This window comes from Perissodus microlepis, chromosome 18, assembly GCF_051167445.1.
Source record: "Perissodus microlepis isolate ML-2025 ecotype Zambia chromosome 18, ASM5116744v1, whole genome shotgun sequence".
NCBI classification, from domain to species: Eukaryota; Metazoa; Chordata; class Actinopteri; order Cichliformes; family Cichlidae; genus Perissodus; species Perissodus microlepis.
This window is the reverse complement of record NC_140478.1, coordinates 22,262,159-22,278,519: the sequence shown is the minus strand read 5'-3', so window position 1 is coordinate 22,278,519 and position 16,361 is coordinate 22,262,159. Positions and strand designations below refer to the sequence as shown.

At 37.8% G+C, this 16,361-nt stretch overlaps 2 protein-coding genes across 6 annotated transcripts in view; one reads left to right on the top strand and one right to left on the bottom strand.

Moving 5' to 3' along the window:
• The window catches only part of myripa (myosin VIIA and Rab interacting protein a), a 30,170-nt gene extending 24,892 nt beyond the window's left edge, over positions 1-5,278 (top strand). Inside the window, exons 12-17 of one of the 4 annotated variants that reach the window (XM_084912614.1) lie at positions 93-149; positions 691-870; positions 2,448-2,609; positions 2,830-2,928; positions 3,034-3,094; positions 3,880-5,278. In XM_084912614.1, coding sequence (XP_084768740.1) covers positions 93-149; positions 691-870; positions 2,448-2,609; positions 2,830-2,928; positions 3,034-3,094; positions 3,880-3,896 — 576 coding nt within the window. In that variant the 3' untranslated portion in view covers positions 3,897-5,278. Of the gene's footprint in view, positions 1-92; positions 150-690; positions 871-2,447; positions 2,610-2,829; positions 2,929-3,033 lie in introns of all 4 variants that reach the window. The other 3 variants (XM_084912617.1, XM_084912616.1, XM_084912613.1) reach the window with 3 other exon arrangements.
• Positions 4,233-13,511, bottom strand: LOC146367857 (plexin domain-containing protein 2-like). Of its 2 annotated transcripts, none has more exons than XM_084912618.1 (14): positions 13,181-13,511; positions 10,967-11,193; positions 10,670-10,813; positions 10,392-10,461; positions 9,886-10,008; positions 9,620-9,738; positions 9,449-9,548; positions 9,252-9,347; positions 9,012-9,093; positions 8,061-8,121; positions 7,757-7,976; positions 6,916-6,951; positions 6,301-6,455; positions 4,233-5,305 (listed from the first exon to the last, which is right to left on the bottom strand). In XM_084912618.1, the coding sequence occupies exons 1-14, from the start codon at positions 13,269-13,271 to the stop codon at positions 5,090-5,092; spliced, it is 1,740 nt and encodes a 579-aa protein (XP_084768744.1). In that variant the 5' UTR covers positions 13,272-13,511; the 3' UTR covers positions 4,233-5,089. The 2 variants fall into 2 exon arrangements, with proteins under 2 accessions (XP_084768744.1, XP_084768745.1); XM_084912619.1 differs by having other exon boundaries at positions 6,301-6,452.
• Positions 13,512-16,361: the final 2,850 nt, after the last annotated feature.

Below are 16,361 nucleotides of genomic sequence, written 5' to 3'. Positions count from 1 at the left end.
CTAAAAATCATGTTTTGAATGCAACTAACTTCTATCTGATGCTTCTTTCTCCTCTGTATGCTTCGTTTCCTCCTGCGCTGTGTGAACTGTAGGGTAGAGACATGGAGCTTTACAAAACAATAGAGTTTATGTCGACTCTGTTGGAGCAGGTGAGAATGAACTTTGTTTTGGTTGAAGACGGGTACTCAGATTAGTTTTTGTTTTTTAATATTTTTCCATGTTTGTCACGCATAACTTATTTTTCAACATGTCATCAACGTTACCTCCCCAAAAAAGAAAATCCATAATATTAATGATTTACTAGCTTTTATAGCTGATTACCATCCACTGTCCCTCCTCCTGAAATGCTTTTGAATTCATTCATGCATCTGGATGTTTTTATTTTGAACTTTATTTAGAGCAGTAAGTGGAGTGGTGCTGCATTTCATTAATCTGAGTCCAGGCTAATGTAAGAGCGTTAATATCCCAGTATGACCTAAAAAAAAAATCAGGATGTGGAGGAAATTCAAACTGCAAGCTTTAAAATCCTTCACACTGAATTCCTATATTTTGGTCACCTGGGTATGAACAGTTGTTCTATTGCACTCTTACTTATTTTTCTAATTTAAATGAAAATAAAGGTATCTTTAATCACACTGCCAGGAGATGTCAGTATTTAGAGTAACACCCGTCTCTGTTTGTGTGCTGTAGAGATACTCAGCCGTGTCCCTGCGCAGCATCACTACTGAGATGCTGAAGGTGCTGAACGCCACTGAAGACCTGCTGCAGGGTGTGGAGGGAGGAGAAAACACCCCACCCCCATCCACCTCCCTGCCCCCCAACACTGACCCCAAAAAACTGGACCAGCAGTTCTCCAGACTGGAGGAAAACGTGAGTTCAGTTTAAAGATATTCTACATCACATGTAGCACAGTTAGCTCTTGTTTTGAAGATGCAGCATTTTAATTTAGGCTTTAAAAGGATCCGCTAAGTATAATTAAATATTACCATAAATCTTTCAACAAACATTAAAAAGAAACAAAGACACTTTATTCACTAGATTTTCACTTGCTGTTGAGATAATTTATTAAAATCATTATTTTTAATAATTTTCAGTTGAGTCCATCAAGTAATTAACACATAAAAAATGTGGTTAATGTAGCTGTTATTCCATCATGCATTGTTTTTTTTTTTGTTTTTTTATTTTGTTTCACACATGGTACAGCAGTAATTCATTTCCTATACACAACCTTCCTTTCAATTAAAGTAACATGAAAAGGAGCAGGAAGAAGAATAAATTCTTATTGACACCTGCCCCCTTTCTGTGATAATACAAGTAGGCACTTACAGCCAAAAATACACTCTGACACTATTCTGCACACAACACAACACAACACAACACAACACAACACAACACAACACAACACAACACAACACAACAAACAGAACAATATACTCAACAATGAGCAATACCACTAAATATCAAACTAAAAGGATCATTCTTTCTACAATTTCTGTTATTTTCAGCTTCTTCATATCGGTTTATCATTTTATTCTTTTAGCAGATTTTAAATTGAGAAACATTTGTACAACCCTTAAAATGATCATGGAGAGAATTCCAGTTTCTTATGCCTATGACTGTTGGACACATTTGCCTTTGTGTGGTTCAAGCAAACCGATGCTTAAAATAAAACTTCCTTCTGCTGTCCCCATTTTCTGAACACAATAGAAATAAACTTTGTAACTTAAGAGGTAGTGTTTTATTTTTTGCCCTAAACATAATAATTAATGTCTGTAATGTCACTATATCGTCTAGTTTTTATAATTTAGATTTTATAAACAAACTATTAGTGTGTTCTCTATATTTAACATTATGCCTAATTCGAAGTGCTCTCTTCTGTAATAAGTATAATGGTTTCATATTACTCACATATGTATTTCCCCATACTTCAACACAATAACTCAGATAGGGTAGAAATAATGAAAAATATAATATTCGCATTGCCTTGTAATCTAATATATACCTAACATTACCCAGGATATAAATACTTTTAGCCAACTTTTTATTTTTATTTTTAACATGTTGTTGAAATTTTTTTAACATCCTGTTAAAGTTTATAACCAAAAACCTTTATGATTATCTAACTGTTCAATAATAGAATAATGTGGAAGTAGTGAAACTTGTTTTTCATTATTGCAGTTATAATTATAGTTATAAATGAGCACATAAATGAGCAAATATGGCTTAATGACATTATTGTGAAGATGAGTATTAAACAAAATCGTCTGCAAAAATGTGTTAAAATGCAGCAAAATCTCCAAAATAAGTGCTTATTTCACTTATCCTTGTTCCATCACTGCAAGCTGCTATTTCCTGTTTTGTGCAATTTTAGTAGTTTTAGAGAAATAAAGTTCAAACGAACGCAGGTTTCAAAAACACTTAAACTTGATTTTTAAAATGTGCTGCAGGTGTACGTGGCAGCAGGATCAGTGTACAGTCTGGAGGCTGAGCTGAGTGACCTGGAGGAGTGTGCCCGGGGAATCTGCAGCTCCACGTCTGACATGGAGTTGTCCTTCCTGGAGGAGCAGGTGGCAGCAGCAGCTGCCAAGGTACAACAATCTGAACTGCAGGTAGGTCGAGGTTGGATTTCTAGTAAAATATGTAAATAGAAGGAGAGATTTTGATTGACAGATATTTGGACGGTATTTCCTTTAAAAAAAAGATTTGGCTGTAAAAACATAAAAATTACACCAACAGATTAAAATGAAAAACAATTCAAATATTGAACAGTGCTGTTTTATTTGTTAAAAAAACAAAATCATTTTAATCCTTTCTCTGCGTCTGCTGTAGATCTGTGACATCTCAGCAAGGATCGCTGCTCTGAAGAATGCCGGTCTCAATGTGGACACACAGTCGCGCTTGATCAAGAGCAGGACTATTCCAGTTATGGTACAGTATCTGTTTACACTAACACACTGCAGTGAGTCCATCAGAACAGGAAGTCAAACTTTGCACGTGCACACAAAACTATTTCTCACATGCATCTCCCTGCAGCCCGTCACCCTCGACTCCTCGAGACAGATGAGAAGGCGATTACCTGCACCCCCAGTGAAAGGTGGAGAAACACTGTCCTACTTCAAACAGTAGAGTTTGAAATACTTCATATGGTTTATGTAAAAAACAAACAAACACATGAAGTGTTTTAGTTATTCATAATGAACTTATATTTATGATGTAATATGTGACTTGTTAGTTTTTATTGACCCAATATCAGCTAAATGCAAAATTACAGCATTTACGTAGAGTATTTTCTAGGAGTACTGCAGTGATATCTATTTATTTTGTAACTTTTCATCTTCCCTGTTTTCCAAATCATATTCTTTTTATTTCACTGCATCATGCAGCTGCTTTTAGACAATATTCAAATTTATGTCCAGTACAGGACATATTTTTTCTTCATGAATTTGATTTTTGACCCTCCCCCAGGAGCATAGCTGTGCAGATGGTTTCTTGCTTGGATACTGCAAAATGTTAGTGGTTGTAGCAGGATTTCCACTTGTTTTGGGGCATCATGGACTTTACATTCATTGCATACTAAATAATATGTATTAATTATACATTATATAAGTTTTGCAATTCATTACGTGTCATGCCAGGAAAAGCATAGGTGAAGCAAGAATTGCTACTCAGTTTGTGTCAGTGACACTGAATCAAATGGGGAGGGGGGTTAGGGATTAGGGGTTCGGGTTAGGTACACCTGAAGGTCTTTTAATGTGTATTTTTCTATTCAAAATATTTTTGTAAAACAGGCCAATTTATGTATGCAGTTGCTCTTTTATAGCAGTACCTGGGTTACAAATTAATGTGTCTTTCTCCTCATTTTCTTTCATTCTGCTTTAGAGTACAAAGACAAATAAGACACCGGACAAGAACGTCTGTAGTACCTCCAACACATCAGTGCCTTGACCTTGCCACACTGCAGCCTACAGGCCAGTCTTAAACAATCCATCTAGACACCATTTGCCTTAATTTAATTTTAAACTACTCACGCCTCAAATCATATACCATAAGACTTTAGTACTGTATGTGTAATATGAGATGTACAAATAATGCAGGAAATAGTTGATTTGCATCATTCTATCAGATACATCCAGCAGATTTCTATCAGCACTGATCACTGTTAAAAAAATCAATCATTTACTTTTTAATTCCCCAAACAGTGAAACAGCAATATGAAATTATTAAACATCAGGTGTAAAAAAGTCGTAATGTTTTATTTAGAAAATGTTTCAGTCTTCATTTCACTGCTGTTACTGGATAAAACCTGCAATTTACACTGTACATTATATAGAAAATACAGTGATTACATTTACACAGGAGCAGTTATAGCATGTTAGAGAAATGTTGTGATACTGCTTTATGTCTACAGTTAATATAAATTTAAACAACTTACAATGTATACCTGTATTTTATTTAAGTGTGCATGTTGAAGTGTACATATCTGCAAAGCAATCAGTAAATGTTGTTTTCTGCCTTTTAAATATAGAAAATAAAGAGAAATAAGCCAAAGTTGCTGCAGTGTGCAAATGTTACACAGGGCTGAAAACACTGTGCATCCTGTTTTCCACCTCAGGTGGATGTGGGTGTAACGGTGAGGAATTTAGTCTGTAATTTTGAGATGAGGAAATGACACTCAAATATGACATTCCTCTTTGTGAAGGTGTGGGAAGGACAGCTGTGGAAAATAAAGGCCGTCTTTGAGAGGTGGTTTAAACCATTCAGCAGCATCACCTCGCGCTCTCTGTGGAGCTGTGGTAAAAATGAGCGGATGACCTGAGCAGAGTAAACTCATTATTTTGTCCTTTATGCTTCATAAAAGTGCTGTGGCTGGCCTAACGGATACAAACAGGAGGTAAAACTGGTGCATAAACATAATCGTAACACTTTCCTCATAGAGGTTTGGTGTTTTTGTGTTTCTGTGTACTCAGCTGTTGTCCTTAAAGTGGAGTGCAACAGCTAAATACAAATAAACTGTAGCATCTGAAAAAGGAAGAAGACGTCCATCGAGAACCAGATCTTTCCCAAAGGATGGTGGGATTTGTAGTTTTGGTCAGGAGCTCTCTGAACTTAGGAAGCGCTCCCTCTGATCAGGAATGATGAATCCTTCTTTCTGTTCGCTCTCTCGTCTGTCGGAAATCACAAAACACTTTTTGGGATCGATGACCACGATGCTGTCTCGGTCCTGACCGGGAGCTTCCACCTCAGCGTAGGAAGGACGACCCGAGCCTCGCCTGAACTTTAGGAATGGCCAGTGGGTTGGGCGTCGCTGTGGGGTTGGTGGAGGGGGGGGGGGGGGGGGGCACAATTAGCAGACAGTTCAAGGAAAAAAAACTATTAAAAATAGTGCCCATTCTATTATCCCCCCATTTCCTGCAGTCATTACAGTCCAACAACAAACACTCATGAAGATCACATAAACATTCATCACATTTCACCTAAAGCAAACATAATGCTCCACTTTAGAAGTGTTCATTTCTGTTTTAACACAGAGCCCATTTTTATCAGACTGACTTCTATTTAGACGTATTTAATGTATGTAAAGTCCATGTGTAGTCCACTGAATATTATAATAACTGATGGAAGAATTTTTGGCTGAGCTCTCACAACAAATGTCGAGTAAAATAAGAGCCATACAATAAAAAGTTAAAGTTCACTTCAAGTATTTTTCTCAATGGGAAATATTTCCACGTTGCTAAAACAGTTCATTTCAATTCAGTTCAATTTTGTTTATATAGCACCAAACAAAAGATATGTATTATTTAATTTTATATAATTACACTGTTTGGAATATGATTGCATGTTTTTGTACATGAGTGTAAAACATACTCAGTAATGTACTTGTAGGTTCAATAGGAAATAAAAACAAGGTGACTCATTGGTGCTGATTCACTTCTCCAAACACACTGAAATAACTGATGAGTAACGTCTGCAAATGTCGAGCAATGTCTGGACATTAATTTAAAATCATGTTTTAAAGGGAAGTTTGAGTAACTAGTTTCATAGTAAATGTGAGTAGTTTCCTCCAAATTAAATCTAACCAAATGTTTACTGTGTTAGGTTTGCTTCTGATAATTTATTAAAATTCACTGTATTTCCAGTTTAATTTTAAAGAGGGGGGAATTAAAAGGATCTAGGAACTCGGGATTTTGCATAAATATAATGTTGGCAAGTGTAGGTTCAAATAAATTAAGCCGTACCACTAGTGCCGTTTTTTTAGGGAAGTCTATTATGGAAACCTTGGCTGATTTTAGGTTGACGCACCTCCATGAAGAAGAGGCTGGCGCTGGACGTGGGGTGGTTATACACGTAGATGTATGTAAAGATGGCTGCTGCCAGCAGGACCATCACTACGAGGACTCCCACCAGCAGACGCATCGGCGATGCCTCATAGATGTCTGTGTTCTCCCCCTCTCCTGCTGTACACAGAGAGTGGTCAGATTCAGCTCATAGACTTAAATGTAAATGCTGCTGCAGTCACGTTAACTTTTCATTTTTCTCGACATAAAAAATTTACCAACTTTGAACAATATCAGGTTCATTAAGTTGCGACATTGTGGGAATTGGTGCTTTTTCACACGAAACCCAATAGGAGGCCTGCCTCAGACACATTCTCACTATGGGGAAACACTGTGTTTGACTAAGGCAGAGGTACTGCTTGGGTAGAGCGCAGAGGAAGCAAGACTGAACACACACACACACTCTCACACACACACACACACTCGCTGGATGTGAATTTGTTAAGGAAATTACGTGCACTATTCTCACATGGGTGCAGTTTAACGTCACACACTTTGTACTAAGGAGCTGGAAAGCAGAGACCGTTTCAGGTCCAATAGAACTGCACGAGGCACTTTCATTCGACTGTGAGTGACTTACGTGCATCACTGATGTGAAAAGCAGTCTCTGCACCATCTAGAAAAGAAAAAACAAAGACTTTTAAATGCACACAGTACATGACATGCTGTGACATGACTTTAAAAAATATTTTGGTTAAATTTCACAAGTGGCGGTTTCTGAGCAATCTGTAAACTTAATTTTCTTTTCCTAAGCTTTCACTTCAGTGGACTTGACTTAAAACGTAGTCTGCAGAAGAAAGAAAAAAGTGATAATCAACAAAATTTTTTGGGTTGAGTCGGATATTGAATCCTTCTCACTCTGCCAGAGTGATGAACGTATATCACGCCATCCTTCAGAACACTGAGGACATCATGCAGTATTTAACATGGCGCTGTATATGCTCAGCTATGAGCTAACAGGGGGCTGGGAAATAGCTGGCCACTTGACCCCCACCCTGTCAGATGTTCCACAACACACCAAGCATGGATACTGTGCAACAACAACAAACATTCATTCATGGGGTTGTAATGATGGCTGCGCTGCAGAGCTGCAGTCTGCACAAACAGCAACAGATTGATCTCAGATGATTCAGCATTCAAGATGATTTATTTTAATGTTAACAATCAAAAGGATTCCATTAAAGGCATCCATGCTCCTCTATGTTAGTAGAAAACTGACATTTGTTTATGAGGCAAACAAAATAAAAGTGTAATCAAGGCAAAGAAATTATTTCAATTATATTTCAAAACCGTTTTTTTATTCTTATTGTTTCTCTGATTAGAGTCAAGTGAAAACATGTGCATGAGGAGTGTGATCAGACAATCAGTCACAACAAACTATGAGTACTATTAAAGCAGAGAAAAAAGCTTTGTGAGTTTACCATCTGCAGATTTGTTGGTGGGATGCTGTGGATGTGATTTTGTTTCTCTGCTGATGCTGTGTGTTGAGGGAATGGTGAAAGTGGGAGTCTCGGGGGTGGAGGTCATGCCAGAGGTCCTCTGCTGCCCTGCAGACACAGTAACTGGAGGGGTTCGGTGTCTCAGGTGATGTGATGTGGCATTTGTGACTTCCGTCATCCGGGGACATCGCAGATTCTGCCCCTGGGAAACAAACGTGTGTTCAGACTCATGCTACTGGTGCTAAGCTCTAATGTGGTCAATCTTTATGTAGAAAAGCAGAAGAACCTCCTCTGGACAGCCGAGGTCAACCCAGTCCTGCCGTTTACGATCAAAACCACTGGAACATCTGAGAAAGAATGAAATGACTGCTGTTACATTTTCACTCTGTGAGAGCACAACCCGCTTTATTCGTGGAGATGAATGTTTCCAAAAGCAGATTTAAGTTATCCACCATGTGCTGGCAGCTGATGCTTTATTTTTTAATTAAAATTAAAATGATTTATTGGAGATGTGGACAATAATCACAAAATATTTAAACCACCATTAGTGATGCTTAAAAACCTTTTCATTGTCACAAATCACTAAATGTATTACAATTATTTATTTAAAAGATAAGTTTATTAGACTCTTCAGTGCTTGACAGGAGATTCAACTGCGTATTCCTGCTAACTGCAGTGAACTTTGTATATTCATCTCTTAAGGTCGCTAGGCCAGATTCGGGTAGTTGGGGCTGCTGACTATCCCGCAGGCTTCCTGTTGACTGTACTGTATGTGAATGACATGCGAATGACTCTGCGAGCCTGCTCTGTTTACTCACAGTGACAGGATATGAGACAGTCTCAGGAAGCACCGCCTATGAATCACTTTTACTGAGCGTGAGTGAGTGAGCGTATCCCTGCACGCGCAACCGCAACTGACTGAGAGCTGAACTGAACAAACTTTGGGCAACAACAAAAAACTCTCGTGGATAAACTGTGAGGTTGAATATGCTGCATGTACAAAATACAAATTCATTATTATTAAAATGAGAGATAATGCAGTTATTGTATTTTCATATTCATCCAAAGTGAGAAATGCCTCAGTTTCACACTGAAAAAAAAAATCTTACTGTAACTGCCTTCAACTAAAAATATTCTCTAATTTTAATGGATCCACATTAGACCATTAAACATTTTCTATTCCTAAAATAGTGGTAAATTCACTGGTAAGATCTCTTTGACTGCTTTTCAATGTTACCTTTGTAGCTTACTGCACCAGCTGCAGTTAAAGCCAATCTGAGAAGTGACACATGGGCCACAGCTGGAGAACTGCAGACACGCTGAGAAGACAGACAAACATAGAGAGAGTGAGGAGGAAGAAACTGCTTTGCCTTCTGCAGATAAAACAGCATAATAGTAGAATACCCTGTAGCACAAAGATTATACATTCTTTGAATACTGACTGGTTCAAATGGTATTTAAAATAGGAATAACTTACTAGGGAGAGGAAGCATCTCCACAGCTGTTAAACGGGAGATTTTGGACACTGGAATGTCGACTTTGTGATACTCATAGATGGTTCTCCGACGAACATCTGACGCATGTCGGATAGAAAATAAAGATGTCACATATAAGCTGCTAATAATTAAAGAAAGTATTTTGATGAAATTTTAACAGGACACATTTTCAACTTACTGGGAATCTGCTCTAGCTCACGAAGCACCATAAACGCATCGGACAAGCCCACTTTGACAGGATGATTCTCAGAGCTGATGTCGCTGATGCTAATAGGAATCTATGAGGTAAATGCATGAATAAATTTACTTCGTTTTATAAGATGGACACAAAAGAGAGAAGAAAAGCCACCTCTTTGTAGGCAAAGACAATCCGCCCGTCACTGTGCAGAACGGCTTGGAAGGTGAAAGCTCCCACGCTGATGTTGTCCTGGAGGTGAAGGTGGTTCCACTGAACCACCAATGCTGTGCCTAATGGATGGACATGGACACACACAATACTGTAATGTTTTGTACGCATGTTTGCATGTTCCCTGCCAACCGTATGCAGCACATGTTAGGGCGTCTATTCAGTAAAAATATTTAGTCTAGTAAATAAATAAAATCAACAGCTCCTACCGTTATCGAAGTAAAACACAGATGAGTTTTTCGACAGGCTCGGGTCGAAATTCGCCATCAGAGGAGCGACGTACTGAGTGGCTGTGAGCATCCGATGGATTATGTCTCCAGTGTAAATAAAACCTGGTAGGAAAAGATGTGCAGCTGTTAGCATCAGTAACTTATTATACATTATAATCAGTTGACACTGACAGCTGTCATGTAAATTGCTTGTAGACACAGTCATTAATTTAACTTATGTACTTTGTTCCTATCAATGCAACGGTCAGATCTTTGAATCACTAAAGCTCAGGGATTGATACTGCCCCAATAAAACTTCAAAATATGCAAGTAACAATTATTTATTACCATTTAATAAACTAATATATTTATTAAGTAGGTGGAATTCCAACTAACAAAAGTGTGTTTATTCTTAGATTTGAAGAAGGTGATGGGATTTCCTGACACGTGCAGCTTTGGGCTCACAACCTCCACAGAAACAACACTGAGTGTAGTTAAAGACTCACCTCCAGTTGCAACTGTGATTTCTTTGAGTAAATGGCCATAAAAAGGAAAGTCAAAGGAAAGATTCACTCTCTGGAAGCACAGAAACATAAAGCAGGAAATTAGGTAAAACAAAGTTGTTGTTTTTTTGTCTTTATTTAGGAAGAAGATGAAACTATAAAACTAATATGAAAGGTGTACAAGACAGTCTGGACATCATACCTGGAAAATAAACCACTTCACTCACCACAAATTTGAAATGTTCCTATTTTAGTTATTTCTTCACAGACTGATCTCTTACCTCAGCTTGTCGGTGAGTGCTGGGCAGGAAGCCACGGACCTTTTGCTGATCCGCCTCCATTTTACTGATGTTGACCCACAGCTCTTTACCAGCTGCATCTCCAGAAGCATAGATTTTAGATGTGTAGTAGACATTATCCATATCCTACAACAGCAGATATTATTATATATGTTATTATATGTTCTTATCACATCTTTGCATGTACCCTTTTTTAAACACTAAATCAGTAATACAGTAATATTTATATTATATTAACTCTATCTGCTGTTGAATGTCTTTGCAGCAGAATAACCTTACTACGATCTGTGTAGAATTACTGGGCTCATCCTCCATCATTACATTTGGATCTGACTCCTCTGACTGGTGTTGGTTTCTGTAGTGGCCTCGTTTATCTGCAGTCCTGTCAGGGGCCTCAGACCTGGGCCTAGATGCCCACCTCCGTTCTCTGGGCTGGTGGTTCACAGAAATTATATATAACCTCTGCTCTGGAGGAGACGGCTCCTGCATGTTGGCAGGGTAGACTCCTAAGAAGTAACAGATGAGAGCAAAGAAAATAGGTTGATTAGATTTGAATTTTTAATGAGACAACAACAATGTAGCCAAATAAAAAAAGTATGCATTTGTTGTATGAAGCATTTTATAGGGCTTCATATGTATCTTATCATAAATCAATTTATTATAAACCAGTGCTTTTAGTTCTGTCTTTTTGTTGTTGTTTTGCTTTGTTTTTGTTTTTTTGCAATTTTCTCTTTTATTCTGATATAAAAAAAACCTTTTAAAAATCTATACTTATAAAAGACAAAGGGGTTCTAATCAAACATCATAACAAATCTAATTAAACATCTATTGACTGAAGGCTTTAGACAACATTTCACTGAAGAGTCCAGTGAACAGATTTAGTGGATTTAGCAGATGTAGTAGATAAAGAAAAATCTGACAATATAATATTCAGCAGATCACTAACTGACTGTAACTTGAGCGCTTACAAAAATACCAAACTGACAAAGTTTTAAATAAAATCGAAAATATTAAATGTACCTCTCAAATATGATCTCTTGAGGCTTTTCTTTTACTTCTCTCCATTTTAAGGTACTGATTTGTTTTCCAAATCAGTAAACAAACAAACACATAATTTAAAATGAAAAATTTTGTTTTCTAATTACAATTTCGCTTTTCTAATTAACTCTGTAAAGTCTGATCTGATTGAACCTTCAAACAAATTTTAAAAAAGAAATGAAATGAGTATTAATTTGTATAACTTCTCTACATCTGTCATTTTTTGCCAAATGTATTCCTAAAAAATGTGTTTGTGCAACGTATTAATTGTTTTCAACAACAACAAAAATTGACTGACAATGCTGAAAAACTCACAAAAACCTGTGTATCACAGTAGGCATTAAATAATTAAGAACATCAATTGTATTTTAACACGACGTGCTGTCATAAACTCAGTTTTTTATATGAACTTTTCAGAAAGTTCTGGCTTTTCTTACGTCACTTCAGAGGGTGTGGTTTGTCTGCTGAATTGCATTATGTCGTATTGAGCACATTTCCAAGAACAAAATATTACTATTTTATTTAAGCATTTTTAACAGTAGCACAAACCAAATCCTGTAAAACAACACCTTGCCAAAAACAGTCTGTATGCTGTGAGGCTGCTGTATTAGAGTGCATCAGCTTTACTGAAACACCCCAAACTAAAAGGCTTAAACAGATTAAAAGATTATTTTAACACCATTAAAAGAATCTTTGATTATTAGATATTAAAGAGATTAGATATGGACAATACGATGTCTAAAACGTAAGAAAGCAAACTCGCTCTTTTACGTGTCCGGCTGGATGTAAACAGTTCCTCAGTGGGTGCCATGTGGCAAACATGTGGTCACTCTTCCCTTCCAGTGACAACAGTGTCCTAACTTTTCCTTTCACAGCGGACAGTGAAGGCATGCTTCACATTCTTCACACCAGGAGCTCCAGGACCTGGCGTGTGAGGCCAGACATCAGTGGGTGATGTGTCCATGAATCTGTCACACGGTGACTGTCGGGGCTCAAAACACGCCACAGCAAATGCCAATAGGTGCTCCCACGCAAGATGTGTTAGATTTTCTTACAGACATGAACTCTATTACACAAAGCAGCAGCAAGAAAACAGCGTGGTTAAACATTTCATTAGTTTGCCGTCTTAAAATAATAAATAAATAAATCACTGCTTTCAAAGCAGGAGGTTAAATTTGTGATTTGGTACTGAAATAACTGAAAGGCCATCGGGCTGTCAGTACTATGGTAAGAAATATGGACACTGTAAGCATATTCAGAAAATGTATCACCAGATAAAGGTTACACTTTATGACAGCCAACCCATTATTAGCCTAATGACAACAAATAAATGTTAAAAAGGAAAAAATGATTTAAAAATTGTCTAAATAAAATTAATAATATAATTAACACTTAATTCACGATGTGGGTCTGTGCTTTTTGTAGCTGGTGTCAATTACATTTTTAATGACTCACCGTAGGCAGATTTTAGCCTCATGAAGCTGATTTCAAGCTGGAGAACAAAGACCAGACATCTGACGAGATAAACCGTCTTTGTCGTCGCCATCCTTCCTGTAGCTCCAGTTTCTGAGCGCAGAAAAACTCATTAATTATCCCGAACAGATTCTTCACTCTTTCACTGATGGCAGTTATCTATTTAAAAAGACAAATGCAGTCCAGTGTTTTGAAGAGAAAAAAAAGAGAGAAAAAAAAGCAGACGAAGCAAAGTTAGATATTTATGTATCCTCGTGTGATGTTGATGTCCAACTCCATCGGTGTTCATCATCAGCAAGCCTTCTCTGCATCAGTTCAGTCTGCAACAAAGTCAAACGCTGCAGGGAACGTTGCATTCAGGCACTGTCGTATTGATCAGCATCTTCAACGTCATTTCATTGATTTAATTTAATTTCTTTTTTATTTGTCTGAATTTTATTTGAATAAATCAAAATGTTTTTGAAAAAGAATCTGTGCATCTCAACCAGTTTACTGCATTGGCCTAAGGTACTGACTGAAAACTTAGGCTTAGGCTACTAACTATATCATTCCTGTGACTGTGTTAACTTGTGATGTGCACAGTGCACAATTCTGCAATTACAATGTTTGACAAATACATAAAAATCCATGCATGCATGAGTATTATAAGGTAACCAAAAGCACCAAAATTAAAACTAAAGTGTCCCACATCATAATCGTCTTGCAGATATAAAGAGCAAAAGAAATCACACACACTGCCAGGATGTATCTTAACTCAATCATACACTCAAATTTCTAACTGTTAGAAGACGTTATGAGAGTTTGCTCTTTTTTCACCTGCACCTACATTCACATTAATAACAACCTGAGTATCCTCTGTCTATCTCACTCTTCTATCCAAAGAACGTTGAATGCAAAAACCTGCACCTACAAATGGAGAGATGCCAAACTGTGTTTCTGGTAACAGTGACATTACAGATCTATCTTATCTTATCTTAATCTGCATTGAAGTTTCACGATTACGGGGAACAAGTGAATGCACCAGGTCATCCACGCAGCTCCAACCTTTCCCGTTGGATGGCGCAAGATTGTGCAACTGAGAAAAGGACGAAGCAACCCACTCCTGGGACTAGTATGAGTTATGCATTTATTTGAGTATGCTGATTCATTACCGCTTATTTCACTAATAATATGCCACATATAAGAACAAACAAAATGCCTAAATTTCTGTGATATTACAGGTTGAATATTTAGATAAAATCAGAATGTAATGACATACAAATCTCATAAGGCCAATATTTTTTCAGAAACCTAAAGAAGATATAAAATATATTGAATGTTTGATTTTCCACATCCGTGGAGGTGATTTGAACTTGTGGAAATGTGGAATTGATTTGAATACCTGAAAACAATGATTTTGATGTGTGAGACAATACTTTTTTCAATATTTTGCAACGGTCTATGAACACAGTTCATCGCGCCATCCATAAATGCAGGTTATCATGTTTTAGTTTTAGAGTAACATGCTCACAATGGCTATGTTAAAATGTTTATTGCATCTATTACAGCACACAATGAGTCCTTCCTACTGAACTGGCCTGCATGCTCGCAGTCCAAACTTTGGACTGTCCAAAGTGGAAACATTGAATGAAATGAAAAATACAACACAGAAGACCCAGGACTGTTGAACAAGTAGCAGGAGGAGGAGTCTGCAGCCTGGTCAGGGTCTGGGATGCTGGGCCTCCCTGCTGCTGTAGGACCAGGGGCGGTCTGCTTGTCTTCACCACAGGGCCAAGGGCAACATCTCCTGGGTCTGGGGGTGGATTGCCCCTCTGGGGGTGATGGTACCTGGACCTGGGGGTATAGAGTATGTTTGGGGAGTGTGAGTGTGTGTACAGTGTTCTGTCGTGAAATCGATCAATGTAGAGCAGTGTCACAAACCACAGAGGCCCCAGAAAAGTGCAATCAAACGGTGAGTTTATTAACAGCCAGGAGAAAACATCAACATATGTCTTCTGACCAAAATACATGCTGTGGACACTTATAAAGCAGTGGGGTACACGCCCCCCCATGGCGTCAATGACAGATTAAAATAGGTTCCAGACATTAGTCACAGTTAATCGTACATCTTGTACATCTTTAATAGCTATAAACAGACATAGAACTTCTCTTTTCTATAACACCTTCCATACAAGGTAATAAACTTCAAGCCCTCAGGGTCTCTGGGGCTAATTATTGACTCTGGTCATCTGTTGCCAAGTAGAGTAAAATATAATGAGACTCCAAATGAGTTAAGGCCTCAGGCCTGACACATTCCTAGATTATAGGTATTATATGTATTGTAAGCATGCATTGCAGTTATCCTTCTATGTTCTAGTTTCCCTCAGCATGTATCACCTGGACAGTCATGCCAGTGAAGCTTAAGACCCTTAATGAACCGAACATCAACTCAAAATAAGCACAGATATGCAATGTGTATAAAATACTTCTGACCGTACTTGTAATAAAAGTTAACATAATGGAAGGGTTAGGGTTAGGGTTAGTTCATTTCTGTTTGTCTCCACATTGGGCGAATGCTGACTATTTGTATATGTGTGCATGAGGGTGGGAATGCATGTTTGTGTCTGCGTGCACATAGGTGTATACACGGTGCTCACAGACTTACGTGCTGCTCAGTAACATTCAATATTGATTATTTACTGTTACTTATACTTATCTAGGTTGTTGCTGTGGTCTCCCTACTCGGTTGTTCTGTTTTTGCTTGTTTTCCTTCCCCCCGTTCCAGTAGGTGATCCAGCAGATTTTTAGTGTCTTTTCTCACTGTCCCTCTTACCTCTGTTTTTCTTTCCTTCTTGTTTTCTTGAACTTCTCTTGTCTAAGTCTTTCCCTTTCCTATCCCCAGTCATGTCTGTTCCATTTGTAATAACTCTAAAGTTTAAATAAATAAATAACAATAATAAAGATCAATCAAGTGGACCAGTATGACAAAGCCATAACAATCCACTTGGAAAAATAAATCCATTGGGCTTTTTTGTTGGTCTTCAGAAAATAATTCTGATTGCTACAGTGCCGAACGGGACAGGCAACAAGAAAGCCTACAGTTGATTTTTGGCCTGTCTTGACTATCTTCCTATAATCAGCTAAGTCTTATCTTGTTCCCTCCCTGGCTCTATAGTGGTTGTGA

Excerpts from the sequence above, each read along its gene's own strand:
- LOC146367857 (XM_084912618.1), bottom strand. The coding sequence starts at position 13,271 with ATGGCGACGACAAAGACGGTTTATCTCGTCAGATGTCTGGTCTTTGTT. Across the intron at positions 10,814-10,966 it reads GTAATTCTACACAGATCGTA|GATATGGATAATGTCTACTA; the intron begins GTAAGGTTATTC and ends CTGCTGTTGTAG. Across the intron at positions 7,977-8,060 it reads ACCTCGGCTGTCCAGAGGAG|GGGCAGAATCTGCGATGTCC; the intron begins GTTCTTCTGCTT and ends TTTGTTTCCCAG.